The sequence below is a fragment of the Xyrauchen texanus genome, chromosome 33 (assembly GCF_025860055.1).
Source record: "Xyrauchen texanus isolate HMW12.3.18 chromosome 33, RBS_HiC_50CHRs, whole genome shotgun sequence".
Taxonomy (NCBI): Eukaryota; Metazoa; Chordata; class Actinopteri; order Cypriniformes; family Catostomidae; genus Xyrauchen; species Xyrauchen texanus.
In genome coordinates, this window is record NC_068308.1 from 18,903,113 (window position 1) to 18,919,337 (window position 16,225).

Consider the following 16,225-nt stretch of genomic DNA (forward strand, 5'->3'; position numbering starts at 1 on the left):
CACATTGGTTGTATAGATATGAACGGTGAAGACACGGCAAAAAAGTCACACCCACAAAGTATAAATGAGATGGAGTTTAACGCAGTTCATAAATGGTCAAAACACAAAATCAACTAGATAATACATTTGAGCCAGGGCTCGACATTAAGCATTTTCATGTGCTTATCCTCCAGACATGTAAATTGGTAATTCACTTGTCCGAGTAAAAAAAGTTACTTGTCCGGAGAGAAAAAAGGACATTTAAGTTACATGCTCAAGTAACATGCCAAATTTTATGTTGAATATTTTTCCCCAACCTAATTGTGTACCTAATATCAACTCAATTCTCTGCAACAGAAATGAAAACTGCACTGGATAGGGGAGGAGGCAATTGTCATATGGTAATTATTTGATGTAACATATAGTCAAATAAAAGAAAGCCTCCATCGCCATCATTCACAGCAGGGATGCTCATAGTTCTATGTCTATCTCAGTTACTGTCGTAACCTCCGTTCCCTGATGGAGGGAAAGAGACGTTGTGTCGATGTAGTGACACCAGGGGTCGATCTCGAGAGTCCGAGACACCTTCAGAGCTTTGATAAAAGGCCAATGAGAATTGGTGAGTAGAATTTGCATGCCACTTCCCCCGACAAATGGGTATAAAAGGGAGGGTGGAATGCGGATTCATTCCGGTTTATGCACTGAGGAGCAGAGACTATATCGACACAACGTCTCGTTCCCTCCATCAGGGAACAGAGGTTACGATAGTAACCGAGACATTCCCCTTCTGTCAATCACTCAACGTTGTGTCGATATAGTGACACTAGGGGTCCCTATACGAAACGCCTCAATGGCTGAACTGTGTTACGCAAACTGTCGATACAGGTGTAGGCAAGCTACTGTGAGCGTAGGCACAGATGCACTCGGACTGCACGTAGCTAAACCAGACGCACCAAAACTTTACTAGTTACTAGCGTTACTAGTATGGGAGCAGGCCGCTCTCATACTAGGGGGAAAAGATTCCGCAGAGGCCTGAAGGGGAGGGTAAAAAATTGTTGAATACATCATATGGGCCTAAGGGCACACATGGAAGAGGCACGGCGGTAGGTCCTGCCCTTCATAGGGGAGGAGCTCTACAAACGCAGCGACTGGGGCCGAGAGGAATCTGCCACGGGAGACGCAGGTCTACCGAAAAAAAGGGAGACCGTACCACGGAAGATACATTACTGGAGGATACCGGGGTAATCGAGAACAGTGGAGTGATTTTCTAGTAACAAATTAGCAATTTTGCATGATTACTCAAGGATAAGGTGTTGCAGTGATGGCTGCTGGAAATGGGGCCTGTCTAGCTCTGATCAAAAATTCCTTTTTTCAAAGCGTGATGGTGATGTTTTTTACACCAGCAATGTCCTTACTATAATTTGTGATCAGTTGAATGCCACTTTGTTGAATAAAAGTACCAATTTCCTTCTGAAACAGCAAAATCTGGACATTATTCCAAACTTCTGACCGCCAGTGTACAGTCACCACATGACCATATTTTTGACACTTATAACATCTCAGCGGAGGAGGTATATATGTCCTTACTGTGTATCTCATAAATCATAAAACCATTCTTTGTTTTTTTTTCCTCATCAAAATGCAACATCACAGAAAGGCTGTCTATCGTTTCCTTATTTCTGATGTATTTTAATCACCTAGTGTCAATCATTGTAGCTCTTGTTATCCTTTTCTTAATTACATCAACAGAAAAATTAGTGGGAATCCCTGTAATCACTCCTCTCATCCATTTCTTTTCTCCCATCATAGAACATGTTACTTTTTGTCCTAGCAGTGATTTTAGCCCTAGAACTTTCTTTTGTTGTGCAATTTAACATACTGCAACATCTTAGCACTTTCAATATTGCCAATCATTTCTTTCAGCACTTTAGTCAATTTCAATGGGTTCAGGTTATTTACAAATTCTGGAATGAATTGCATTAGTACCTTATACTCTTCTTTCCATCTCCTGGCCTAATGGTTTTCTCTCTCACTATCTGTTCCAGATGCTTGACTCCCACTTTATTTCCTTTTTCGACTCTACAATAATTATTATTTGTCAAAAGCATACAAAGTTACAAATTATAAGAACAAAAATGGGGGATACAAAACAGATCTTTCCATTCTGCATATAAACATTTGTTGAAAATACATTTTCTTTGTAAATAAATTACAAGTTTATTTTTTTTTCCATACAAAGCATAAAAATTAAATCAAACAAATGAACTTTTCTATAAGTAGAGCTTTTCATTGATTTTCTGTTTTTGGATAACACATTCAGTGAATGATCAAACATTTTCAGATCCATGCAAGGTTCAATAGCTTTATGCAAGTGAAACTTCCCAAAAATAATTATTAATTTAAAGTGTCATCAATTATGGGAAAGCCAGTGTTACAATCCAAGAACATGTGTAGATGTTTCAGGTTCAAGATTACAAAAAGAACATTGCAGTGAAATGTCTCCTTTAAACTTATTTAGAAAAGCATTGCAAGGGTAATATCTATGCAACACTTTAAAGTGAATTTATTTTATCTTATTGGGCAGTAAAACTGTATTAGTCTCAGACCATATCTTGTCAGTGGGAAGATTTTGTTTCCATTTCACAAGTGTGTTTGGGGGACAACTTAAATCTTGTGTGAGACATTTTCTAATGTGAAAATTATTATATTTCTTATCCAAGAAAGAGAAACCTCCAATAAAAGTTTTCGAACCTGTCCCACTATTGAGTTGTACCTAAAATGCGACTTCACAAGATGAAGCAATTTAGGAGAAAGGATTTTCACAACCAAATGGTATTCTCTAAATTAACACAGAATTCCTGAGATATAAATTGCTCATAAGCATAAATCTCACTGTTACAATTTAGTACATCTGAAACTAAATTAATTCCTTTTTCAAACCAGTATTTATTAAATCCAGATGTGTTCTTAAATAACACGTTGATTATTCCAAATTATAGATGAGTGTGGAGAAAAGGCGTGTTTAAAGGCTGTTTTTGCTTTTGAAAATTAGCTTAAAGTTTACTACATTTGAAATCACACGAAAGTAAAACATTTTAGACCACCGCACTCATTAAAAAACAAATTCGGAATATATATCCAGATATAGCCCTCCTGAGCCAAGCAATGTTTTATCCAATGTTTATATGATTTTTAAAATGATATTACCAGTACTGAAATGAAGGATGTTGAGCCCACCCTCTGACAGAGTTCTTATAACCATTTTTTCTTTTTACATATTTAGCCTTGTTCTTCCAAATAAACTTAAACAAAACCCTGTCAACAGCTAAGCACATTCCAGGGGTGACATACAAAGATAGTGCAGGATATACAAGCCTTGATATAACTTCAGCTTTGAAAAGCAGTACACATGGATAGTCAGTTTCCTCTGAGACCAGCAATTAAAAACATTCTTTGCTTTGTGCAGACTCTTAGAGAAATAAATGTCAACTCTTTCAGATGGACACATGCCATTTACAATATCAAGATATCTAACTGTTTGTTTCAGCTTAATTCCACATATTTCTGAAATGTCAGAATTATGAATTGCCACAATCTCAGACTTGCTCTGATTAACAGAAAGACCAGATGCCTCTAAAAACATTTAATGCATCTTATATAATGGGGACCTGCCATTTATCCTTCAGGAAAAAACATGTATTATCTGCAAGTTGACTGATTAAAATAGTGTGGTCTGTCATTTTAATCCCTTTGATATTTGAACAATGAACCGTATAAAAGGTTAAGAAGCTCTGCGACCAACAAAAATAAAAAAGGACAGCCTTGTCTAATGCCTCTCCCAATGAAAAAATGTGGTGAAGACCCATTAGGCAAGGAAACATTACTTGTTTTTGAAAAACGTGAAAAATAATGTTTTTCTACAAGGTCTGTACAGTTTTCTCAAATTTTGGGCCAAAGCCACATCGTCTCAAAGCGTCATACATACAAGCATGTTCTACGGTGTAAAATGCCTTATAAAAATCTAAGAACAGAATAAGTGCAGCATGATTAACCAATTCAGAGTAATCTAAAGATCTAAAACAAGCCGAATGTTATTTGAAATGTTTCAACCTTTCATGAAGCCAGATTCAGATTCTGTGAGATCTACGAGGCTCGTATTCGTCGCAAAGGCCTTAGAATCCTACAAGATGACACTCACCCTGCCAACTCCCTTTTCTCCATACTTCCATCAGGAAGAAGGTTAAGAGCTATTAAGACAAAAACCTCCCGCTTCCTCAATAGTACATATTGCAGAGCTATAAAATCTCTTAACAGCCCTCAACCCATGAACCAGTCACTTATGGAAAAAAGGCTCTCTTAACGAGTCTGCAGTATTTGCATATTTTTGCATTATTGGCACTCATTTTTTTATAGTGTTTTATTATACTTTTTATATATTTTATGACAACCATCAGTGTTTTTTATCGATTCTATCTATCTATTGTAGAGTTGTGGATTTGCGCTCTGTATTCATATGTAACTGTCACTCCTATCTGACATCAGCCACTATAGTATCCTGGACTGTCATCCAAGTACGTGGTGAGCGGTGTGTTCCTTTTACTTTTATCTGTCTGTGTTAAGTGTCATCCCGTAGGGGATATCGTTGTGTATATAATTGTTCTATGTCTTTGGTTGCATTTTGTTGTTATGAGCACACTGAAGCAAATCCCTAACAACTTGTACTGAGTTGTATGGCAATAAAGTATTGAATCTGAATCTTTGAGTGAGTGAGATAACTTCTTCTAAACAGGGCTTCAGTCTCCTTGCATATACTGCAGCTAATAGTTTATAATCAGAGTTAAGCAAAGTTATTGGGCACCAATTATCGAAGAAATTGTATCTTTGTTTGGTTTTGGAATTAATGAAATTAGGCCTTGCTTCATCGATTCAAATAGTTCCCCCCTGCCTAAACATTCCTAAAAAACATCTCAAATCAAATATTTTATATCATTACAAAATGACCAATAGAATTTGAATGGCAAACCATCAGGGTCCGGACTTTCATTAAGTGGGGTCTTTGTAATTAGAGTGTCTAATTCCTCCATAGTAATCTCATACTCACAAGCAGCATGACTATCTTCACTTACAGTTGGAATGAATGGGTCCAATTTACAAAAAAATGTATTAGAAATTTCTGAGTGAAAAGAAGTATAAAGACACTGATAACAATCAGATACAAACTTTTATATTTAGTATTCATCAGATGTCAAATTATCATCAATCTAAAGGGTAGAAATCTTTTTGGAGTCTCCTCTTCTCTTAAAAAATATGCAAAATTATTTTCTCCAAATTCTAACAACTTTGCCCTTGATCTGATAAATGCACCTTTGGCCTTCTCCGCATAAAGAACATTAAGATCTTCCCTCAGTGAATACAACTTCTCCTTGTCCTGTTCACTGGGAGAGGATAGATGCAAAATATGATTTACCTCCTTTATAATCGCAGAACTTTACAGTTGTTTACTGAAAAATCGAATAGAGAATTTCCGACACTCGTATTTAAATAGTTCCCACTTTGTGATTGCAGTGTCTGATTTGGTTTTTGAAATTTCTATAATTTTCTTAATACCTAAACAATATAAATAATATAGTAAGAAAGAATATTTAGTTTACAGGATCCTGGCTGTCTCCGAGAACTACTACAAACCTCAAACCTAAATATTTCAAGGCCAATACATGCATGATCAGTTACAGTGCAGGAGAAATTGTACAGGAATCAATAAATGAAAGTAGCCAGTCAGACACAAGTCATAGGTCTATCCTTAATTTTTGTGACGTCTGCTTTGAACCATGTAAATGATGAAACGCTGCTTCCATGGATGTGTCTGGAAGCATCCAGCAAAAAAAGGCTGCTACAAAAATCACATAACTATATCAAGATTATTAACATTGAGTCTTGGTGGAAATTTATCTAAATATAAATCAGAGGCCTTGCTAAAATCCCCTCCCACAATGAATGCAGCTGAAGGAAATGTCAGATTTAAAGCTGAAAGTTTCATAGACAAACTTTGGAAAAAGAATACTGTTCAGCTCAGGCCTTTTAAAGCCATAAATATTACATAAAATAACAATAGTCTCCCTGGACTGAATAAAGGCTATTATCCATCTTCCCTCAAAAGAAAATTGTGACTCAAGAATATTACCATTAAAGTTATGACTAAGTAAAATCATAACTCCACCAGAATGGGAAGAACCATGTGAACATTAAATTTTACCTCCCCACTGAGCTGACCATAATAATACATCATTAACACTAAAATGAGTTTCCTATAAAAATGAAAAAGACATCTCTTCTTTTGGAACTGCAGAATAAAAATCAAGCTTTACGCTTGGTTAGATCACGAATCCCCCGAACATTAAGAGAAAAACACGAGAAGTTAAATGACATTAAATGAAGAACAAGAAAGAACAATCTGCCTTAAGGCAGAAGAATCAACTGTATTAAGTGAGAACAAATGATGTGCAATCTATTTACCTTCCATATTTAATGAGGATCAAGTGGTTATTCAAAAATATCAAAACCATTCTGTCTGAGAATGAGATGAAGAAACAATTACCTTCAGAGACGGGGCTCATGTCAGAACAAAATAAATGGACACCATCTTTACAGAGGTCACAGCTGAGCTTTCAGTTAAAGTGTTTTTCTTTCCCCCAGAGGGAACAAGAGTATTTGTTGATTTGGTTCACATACAGTGCATCCGGAAAGTATTCACAGCACTTCACTTTTTCCACATTTTGTTATGTTACAGCCTTATTCCAAAATGGATTAGATTTATTATTTTCCTCAAAATTCTACAAACAATAGCCCATAATGACAACATGAAAGAAGTTTGTTTGAAATCTTTGCAAATTTATAAAAAAAATAAAATAAATAAAAAATAAAAATCACATGTACATAAGTATTCACAGCCTTTGCAGTGACACTCAAAATTGAGCTCAGGTGCATCCTGTTTCCACTGATCATCCTTGAGATGTTTCTAGAACTTGATTGGAGTTCACCTGTGGTAAATTCAGTTGATTGGACATGATTTGGAAAGGCACACACCTGTCTATATAAGGTCCCACAGTTAACAGTGCATGTCAGAACACAAACCAAGACAAAGTCCAAGGAATTGTCTGTAGACCTCCGAGATAGGATTGTATCGAGGCACAGATCTGGGGAAGGGTAGAGAAAAATTTCTGCAGCATTGAAGGTCCCAATGAGCACAGTGGCCTCCATCATCCGTAAATGGAAGAAGTTTGGAACCACCAGGACTCTTCCTAGAGCTGGCCACCCGGCCAAACTGAGCGATCGGGGAGAAGGGCCTTAGTCAGGGAGGTGACCAAGAACCCGATGGTCACTCTGACAGAGCTCTAGTGTTTCTCTGTGGAGAGAGGAGAGCCTTCCAGAAGAACAACCATCTCTGCAGCACTCCACCAATCAGGCCTGTATGGTAGAGTGGCCAGACAGAAGCCACTCCTCACTAAAAGGCACATGACAGCCCGCCTGGAGTTTGCCTTAAAAATGACCTGAATGACTCAGAACAAAATTCTCTGGTCTGATGAAACAAAGATTGAACTCTTTGGACTGAATGGCAAGTGTCATGTCTGGAGGAAACCAGGCACCGCTCATCACCTGGCCAATACCATCCCTACAGTGAAGCATGGTGGTGGCAGCATCATGCTGTGGGGATGTTTTTCAGTGGCAGGATCTGGGAGACTAGTCAGAATCTCGAGGGAAAGATGAATGCAGCAATGTACAGAGACATCCTTGATGAAAACCTGCTCCAGAGCGCAAAGGTTCATATTCCAACAGGACAACGGCCCTAAGCACACAGCCAAGCTAACAAAGGAGAGATCTGAAAATGGCTGTGCACCGATGCTCCCAATACAACCTGATGGAGCTTGAGAGGTCCAGCAAAGAAGAATGGGAGAAACTGCCCAAAAATAGGGGTGCCAAACTTGTAGCACAATACAAAAAAAACTTGAGGCTGTAATTGGTGCCAAAGGTGCTTCAACAAAGTATTGAGCAAAGGCTGTGAATACTTATGTATATGTGATTTTTTTTTATTTGTTTTTATATTTTTAATACATTTGCAAAGATTTCAAACAAACTTATTTCACGTTATCATTATGGGGTATTGTTTGATACTCTAAAATCATGTTAACACACATACTGTTTAGGTTTTGTTGCTATACTTTTGAAACAGAGAGTATTTTAACATTTACAGATTGGCACCATTCACTTCCATTGTATGTGCCTCATTGTAACCCATACTATAGCTTTTATATTTTAAAGAAAAGGAGGGGAAAGTGAAGTTTTTATTTGGTAATCAATATTATACCACAAATGCTGTCAGTTGACTTAACTTGTTTTGAATCCTGAACATTCCTTTAAAAGTTCTACCATCAATGGCAAATGGCCAATAATAAGACAATTAATTTATGGGGAAGTTGAGAAGACCATTAATCAGGCCGGGATCTATAGTGGTACCTGGGTAAAATATTGTAAAAGCACATTTGACTACTTCAAATGTCTGGTGAAACATATTTTCTTCATTGCGAGACATTAGGAGGGTCTGCATTGCCATTCAGTGGCCTTGAGGGAGCAGTAGAGCACTTCTGTTTAGAGTACTGCTGAAGGAGTGCTATCACAATGTAAGTGGTGCATGTTCCAAAGTAAATAGCATATGTATTTAAAAAGCTATTATGAAGACTATTACATGCAAAAGGAAGTTTTTATAGATGATAATTTCTTGCATTTAGAGAAAATACTGAAATTAGTAAAGACTTTGCTATCAACATAAAAACAGAAAATATACTGTAGCAAACAGATAAACTATGCACAAAGATGATTGTATATTAACTGTGGTTAGAAACTCTCCACACCCACCAACAGTCATTTTCTAGATTTTGTTTATAGTCACTTTGTTGCTTAAAAGGAGATTATCATGCATGTGAAGATGGTATTTAAAACCAACCCTTTTCTATGTAAAGTATATTACTCACCCTTTAGATGCAAAGGTGTTCTGTGTCTACAGTACCTCATCTTTCAATATAACCACATTGTCCAGAGTGAAAGAGTGAATTCCAAGCAGGTTAGGTCCACTAATATTAAGCATATTCCTCTCTTGGTCTAATACTTGCATTATATTTATTTCACTTATTTTTCATATATTTGTTACAAATTTATAGAAAGGAAAGAATAAAAACATCCATGAATACATCTCAGGAAACCTTTAACTCATTGAGTTGTCTGGTTTCTTGTTTGAAATTAAGTACTGGCATCCTTGACTAACATAAAAGAGCAACACTTGTCAACTTATCTATGCTCCACAATGGCAGAAAGCAACAATTATGAGACCTGCTTTTCAGAGAGCTTCTTCTGTTTATTGAGGTCACTGACTGAGTACTTGAGGAGAGAAAGCCCTAATAGTGGTGAAACCTTCTATCTCATCTGGCACAGAGTTTAATATGAGCCATTCTTAAGCCTCACCATGTCAGTGAGTATGAGGTAGCAGGGAGGGTGAGAAGAAACAAACAAACACTCGTCCTAAGCCATTGTGGATCATTACTGTGACTGGAGATGTCAAGAAGCATATAAGATTAATTGAGGCAGAAAGAGATGCCGGCTCAGAGAGCAGCTAGAATTTAGAGCATTTGTAAAGGCTGACAAGAGGCGCGCTGTATAAACAGAGTTATGTCAATGATTCAAAAGTGCAAATGTTCAACTCACTGTAAACAGTGTGCATATTACCATAAGACCAATGTCCCTGCCAGGCATCCATGGAAATTTCGGTATTGCTTTAAAGGCAAAGTTATTTTTTAAAAGGTTTCTCTAGATTATGCATCAGTATACTATCTGATACAAACATACATGATCCAGAACAGTTTATTCTTAAAGTTGAAATGTTTTATATTTTTTCAGTGTTAAAATACTGTCTTCTATCATAGTTTAATATGCAGAAACAACTAAGTAAACCATTCATAGGTTAATTACCCTGAAAATGTAAACACAGAGGATCTGTGGCATTTTTTAAACAATGCTCCATTTTGTTTGAGTATCCCGACCAGCCCTAGGCTCTGTAAACATAAAAAATAAATCTATAAAACAATTTTAGTCAACCAGAAGTCACAGTCACCATTGACTTTCATTGCATCTCTTGTGGTAAAAGACTTGTAGTAAAAGTCAATGGTGACTGAGACTTCTGGTTGGCTTAAAAAACACTGCCTAAAGTTCATTATGTGTTCCACCGAAGAAAGAAAGCAATACAGGTCTGTAACAACATAAATAAAAATAAACGATAACATAATTTTCATTTCTGGCTGAATTATCCCTTTAAACTTAGCGTATTTTGTTAAAATATGTGTAACTGTGACTCCAGTTACTGCTGTCTCACATTCAAAATAAACTACTGCGAGAAGTCACAAATAAAGTGTAACAGTTTTTGTGCAAAGAAATGTAAAATTCGAGCTTTTTGTGTTTTGTGAACCCTTGACAACCGTAGTGTGGCTGATAAGAGCTTTTAAAAATACTGACCTCATTCTGCAATACCCTTTAACACAAATATTAATATCATGTGTAATAATCTAATTGAAGAAGGGGATGAAAATCAAGGGTGCCCAGTGTGAGAAAAATGGGACGTCAGATTATCCGTATTAGCATTCTTACTGGAATTTAAACGAACCAGTAAGAAAGGGATTAATGTTCACAAACATTGTAGAAAATAGAAACCTTCTGCATGAGTTGAAATTCGAATTAAAGTTGCTTAATTAATCACAGAGCTCAGATGAATAAACAACACAAAGGTCATACCTAAAGGTACTGTTCCCTGGCATTCTGTGTGAGAATTTATATAGCACGTTTTGGGGTTATGAATTTATCCACCTCAAATGTAATGGGTTTTCTAGTTTTATTATCTAGCCTTTCAGACAGGTATTTATAGGCAAAGTCATTTTGCAATGCCAATGAGGCATTTTAATGATGTAGTGTGGGCCTGCATCTCTTCATTTGCCCCGTGTTTTCTCCGTTTTTGCTAATGTGCCCTCCACCTCACTGCACGCTGAAAATTATTATTACTGTCCAACCCCAATTTGCAGATGCAAAGGCTGTGTGACGGCTGACTGACAGGCTGAAGTGCTCGATTCTGGAAAGTTCTGTCTTTAAAAGTTTGGACCAATGGTGTTTTAATTTTAGTATGATGCATGACCCTGTATTTTGTATGAAAAGAGGGAATTTTAGTTGGGATGCAAAGTTTTAACTACACCATCTGGCAGCAAAAAGCCCTTTTTTTTTTTCATTGATGGACATTCAAATAGCTACTGTACTACTCTGTGCCCATTTTTGTGGCAACATCTTAGCAAAACGATATATCGCGTTTCCGTTCTCGCATTGTGGCAGTTCAGAGCTGAAATGTCCACTGTGTTGTGCTAAAAGTGAGTAAGATTTTCTCCCCAACCGATGAGGTTAAGGTTAATGCTCTATTGAGTTTTAAATGATCAAAACCTACAATATTTTGCAGAAATGTAACATGATTCTTTGAGACCAGGTTGTTTAATATTTATGGTGATTGGCTGGAAAAGAACCTGGCTGCAGAACTGAGTATCCATGAGCAAAGATGGCAGAATTCAAATGTAGTACTTCAGGGGGTCCTGCATCAGTCAAGCAACAACCATTGAGATAAATAGGAATGCTTCCATATAGCTATCTTCAGGTATTACAGACCTCGTTGGAATGCAGTATAGCATATTTTACACTCCAATATAACAGCTAAGACAAAATCAGTTTTGGCTTTTTGGCAGGGGGTTAATTTAGGTATAGTTTATTTGTCAGGCATTTGATGCCCTGTGATTTTCTCAGTGTAGGAGTCAATTCTACTGTGTGCCAACCTGCTAAATGTCAAATGCCCTCCTGTTCCAAGGCTGAACTCATCTACATGCCAAGTTGCTTCCCCATGTGAGATGCCATTGGGGAGGGCCAGGAAAAATCAAAAATCTAATTGTTCCCCCCGCCACTGGTCAAACAAACAGATGTCCCTGCCCCAAACTCAAATGGTTGAGCCATGCACTTAAGAAAATGGCCATGAGAGGCATTCTGAAACGTAATGTAAACAAAAACACAGATTTTCTTAAGCCATTTAAGGGATTAAGAGAAAGCGGTTTAACACACCCAGGTTTCTCCTGAAGAACGTTTACATTATGTGCCCATGTAAATGCATAAACGGCATTGTTACAGGTTTTTGAAGAGTGCACATGTAGGAGAACAGACCAGACTAAACACTTCATAGGATGGAGTCAACACAGTGGAAAGAATTCAACATATTTAGGAGGACAGTGGGAAAAACACATATACTATAAACTATACCCATTTACACGCACACCAATGTAAAATATCAACTGTTCCTCACATTCGTTTATATGCGCTCATACCATAGGGGAATCCCGGAGTTTTACATAAGAGGAAAACCCCACTATTCCAAAACAATTCCACTACAGATTGCGATAGTAAGTTAAGGAAATGAAAACAGCACCAGCACTGGAATATCTGGAAATAAAGCAAAACGACAGAGAATAAAAGAGTGAAGTCTTTCTCAGGAACCATGTTTGTTTTTTTTAAAAGTATTACGGGGAAATGATGTTGCTGTGGAGAAAGCTGCTTACTGACTGCATGTATATGGGAGTAAAGAGTACGCCGCTTATACAGTGCATGTAAATGGGAACACTACTTTCTCACAATAAGCTGCTTTCTGGCGTCCATGTAAACTTAGTCAATGTTACTATGATAGGCTGCTTGTGATGCTCAATAGTAATTTTTTATAGCACCACACAGCCACAGCGTTTACAGTTTACTGGGGAATAATCCTACAAATTATATTTCTATTGTTGTCTCTGCATAATAAGATGGGATAGGAGAAATAATTTTTATATTTAAGAAATGATACACTTTATATTAAATGTTTTTGAGTATATAGAAAAAAAATAATCATACAATTTCTCTTTAATAATGAATTCTATCTAAATTTAAAGGTTAAATATAAAACGATCTGAAAACTGAATTATTATTGCTCTATAAACATAAAAAATAAAAGTTACATTGGAAGATCCAGAGAAAACAAAACATCCAGTTTCATTTTAACAGGGTATGATGCTGCAACAGTTTAGCCCCTCCAGTATTTGAAATCGAATGTGAAATTTTTCATATCAGTCAGACTTACATAAAGCAAGGACAGATGAGGAAGTGCAAAGTTGAATTCAGACAAGAGCTTGGTCTTTTTAAAAATCTTTCATGCAGCATACTTCTAAAGTTGTTCAATCACACCCGACCTTAGTCACATGTGAGAGGTGAGGTCAGCAATTATGTTTTTGGTTATCCACCCACGAAACAAGTGACTTGCTGTCCCGGTCAAGGCAGCCATGTCTTTCAATAGTTACCATGGAGATTGCCTCTTTCCTCTTCTCTAAGATGGAAGAGTGTAATAAGCAGAGAGGAGCAAGGAGTGATCTCATCAAACTGTCATCCAAAATGTTCAGCGCTATTAAACTACCATTGTACTGTATAATGGATCACTCCATTAGTAAGATGAGGTGACTTAACTTTAGTGTTTAAGGATTTCTTAGACATATTTGCATGATTTAAGTGTAGAGACAGGTGATATACTGTAAGTACCAAAGATCAAAGGTGCCACTGGTTCATATTACTAATGCTTGCTAATATATTCGGATGGTAAGGCTCTTTTTATTTCTTTAAAAAACACATCTAAATACACACACACATTGGCGCAGTTAACAGTTCCTAAAATGGAACGCAGAAAAAGACTGATGAGGTGTGGTCACTTTTCTTTTGGAAATGATGACACAACTGCATAATTATTGGCTGTGGGTGGAGCGTTCATGCTAGCAGTTTCTTCAGGTCTTCATCCAGTCCTCTTTCAGTTAACTGGTCCAGACTATAATAGCGATGGATGATCTCATCTTTAGTAACTACCACCACTCTTACACCATGGGTGTCATCCCCCAACTGACAACCAATCGCCGAGCTCACCACCATATCCAACCCATCATGGCACCCCCCTGCATTTCTGTGGTAGTGACCGGAGAACACGGCTTTAACTCCTGAAACAGAGTAGAAAAGAAATTGACATCTCTGATGGGTCACAATGGTCAATTATACTTCCAACTACAGAGTCGATTAGTGAGGTTGACAAGTTTATGTAGATTTTTGCTTGTATATATCTTGTAAGACATTAAAGATTTTCACAATTATTGCCCAATAAAAAAGATACAGTTCACTGAACACACATTGATCTATTGTGACAACATCAGGCATAAGTTTCATGTAAATATTACTACCGCCAAAATAAAATCTACACCTTTCCTTAACCTCCTGAGACCCCTCTTCCACATGCGTGGACATTACGTTTTGGCTTTGCTATAGGCAATGCATAATTTAATTTCATTTAAACTGTCTGACTCAGTTCAGGAGACTCTAGGCTGTCATTAAAGTGTTAAACTTATGGCACACGCAGTCATATGACAAAACAACATGGTGCTGATCACAGTCTTTAGGAGAAACGGCAACAAAACTACATCTAGTAAGAAACCTAATTATGTTTTTACATTGAAACCTGTAAGTGTCAAAAGAGTAGAGTCTCTAGTTTCATCCAATATGCCATTTTAAAAATGTCATTGATTTATCGAGAAACGACTATTAAACAAAATAACCACGTACGTGGACTATAAGCTAATTTCCCTTAAAATATCCTATATTTACTGTGCATTATGACATTGAGAATCAATGGATGCATACAAAAACTGGAAAATGTGTCTTTCAGAGGTTTATACAGGGTTAGGATGAAAATACCGTAAGGTGCCTTTCAAACTTTTCTGAGACCACTGCAGACAGACAGCACACTGGTGGAGTAAGTCATCATCCCATAATATAAGGGAACAAGGGAGCACCCTTTAGCAATCTACGCAGCCAAGTGCATTCATTCCTAACATCCGGTCAAAAGTTCAGTTTCAGGCTACAGATGATATTTGGACCACTCAACATCAAAGATTCAGAATATATCATGTATAATTTTATTTTAACATGGTTGGCAGTGATTGGATAACTTTGAAATCTAATTATTTATGCTAATTACGAATGTAATGTCTGTAATATCTGTAACACGAATAACCAACACTCCAGGAAACATGAAAAATTTGAATGAAAAAAACAAAACTGACTTTCTACAGCTTGGTATAATTTAAAATGTCACAACTTAGTCCCAATGTGCACATATGTGTATATCAATTGCTAGGATTTTATTTTGCATGTTTCTTAGGAGCTACTAGTTACAAAACAAAAAGGGGAATGGAACATGCACACAGCAGTCATGCTCGGGTCTCAGGAAGTTAAATCTACAACCTATTAAAGGCTTTTCAGCAAAATGTTGAATGTAAAACAATAAAGTAAACAATTTATGAAACAACAAAAATGGAAAACATAAAAATAACAAAACAACAAATAGGCCAAAATGTGTCATTATTCCCGAGCTGACTTGTATAATACCTTATAACACATTTACAACTTTTAGTAAAAACCATACTATAATATAGTTGACCATTGCCTTAATGTATGCCAGTGTGATTTAATATGTTCGCTTGTTTACTCAAAAGCTATAACAAAAATATGGTGAAAGTGAAAATGTAATATTCTAATTTAAGAGGGTTTTGAACTAGGTGTTTGGAACCAAATTGATCCCGTCATATTCACCAAATTTGTTGCATATTTAAAATGGCGTGTGTCAAATTAATAATAGTTCAACTTTTAAAAACACACCTTAAATATACAGGGCTTCCTCAAGACCTTAGTCAAATAGTCTGTGGGTTGGTGGATTTTGAAAATATGTAGTATTGCACAAGCCTAAATTAAATCAAATTCTAAACATATCTGTCTGGTTTTTGATGTAACAAGTGGACAGCCGGTAAAATAATAAAAAATGTTTCTCTAGTGAAATCACACTTTTGCCAAATTGAATACAAATACCCATCATTAAACAATCCACTTGTAATGAAACCACCATAAATAACCCTTTAAATGTGCATAATCTGCGCACAGTCTTAGTCAGATGAGCTCACGACTGCAACTGAATCATTTGCATTTCCTGTTTGATTGACCACGAATACACACTGATAGAGCCATGAGAGCTGACTGCAAATTCACATCGACTAGGTGGGTTCTGCTA

The 16,225-nt window shown here is 36.7% G+C and overlaps 1 protein-coding gene across 3 annotated transcripts in view; it reads right to left on the reverse strand.

The window, feature by feature from the left end:
- Positions 1-11,980: 11,980 nt before the first annotated feature.
- The window catches only part of cpped1 (calcineurin-like phosphoesterase domain containing 1), a 33,062-nt gene continuing 28,817 nt past the window's right edge, over positions 11,981-16,225 (reverse strand). For 2 of the 3 annotated variants that reach the window (XM_052102211.1, XM_052102210.1), the window contains exon 4: positions 11,981-14,108. In XM_052102211.1, the coding sequence (XP_051958171.1) occupies positions 13,885-14,108 (224 nt within the window). In that variant the 3' untranslated portion in view covers positions 11,981-13,884. The remainder of the gene's footprint in view (positions 14,109-16,225) is intronic. The other variant, XM_052102209.1, reaches the window with a different exon arrangement.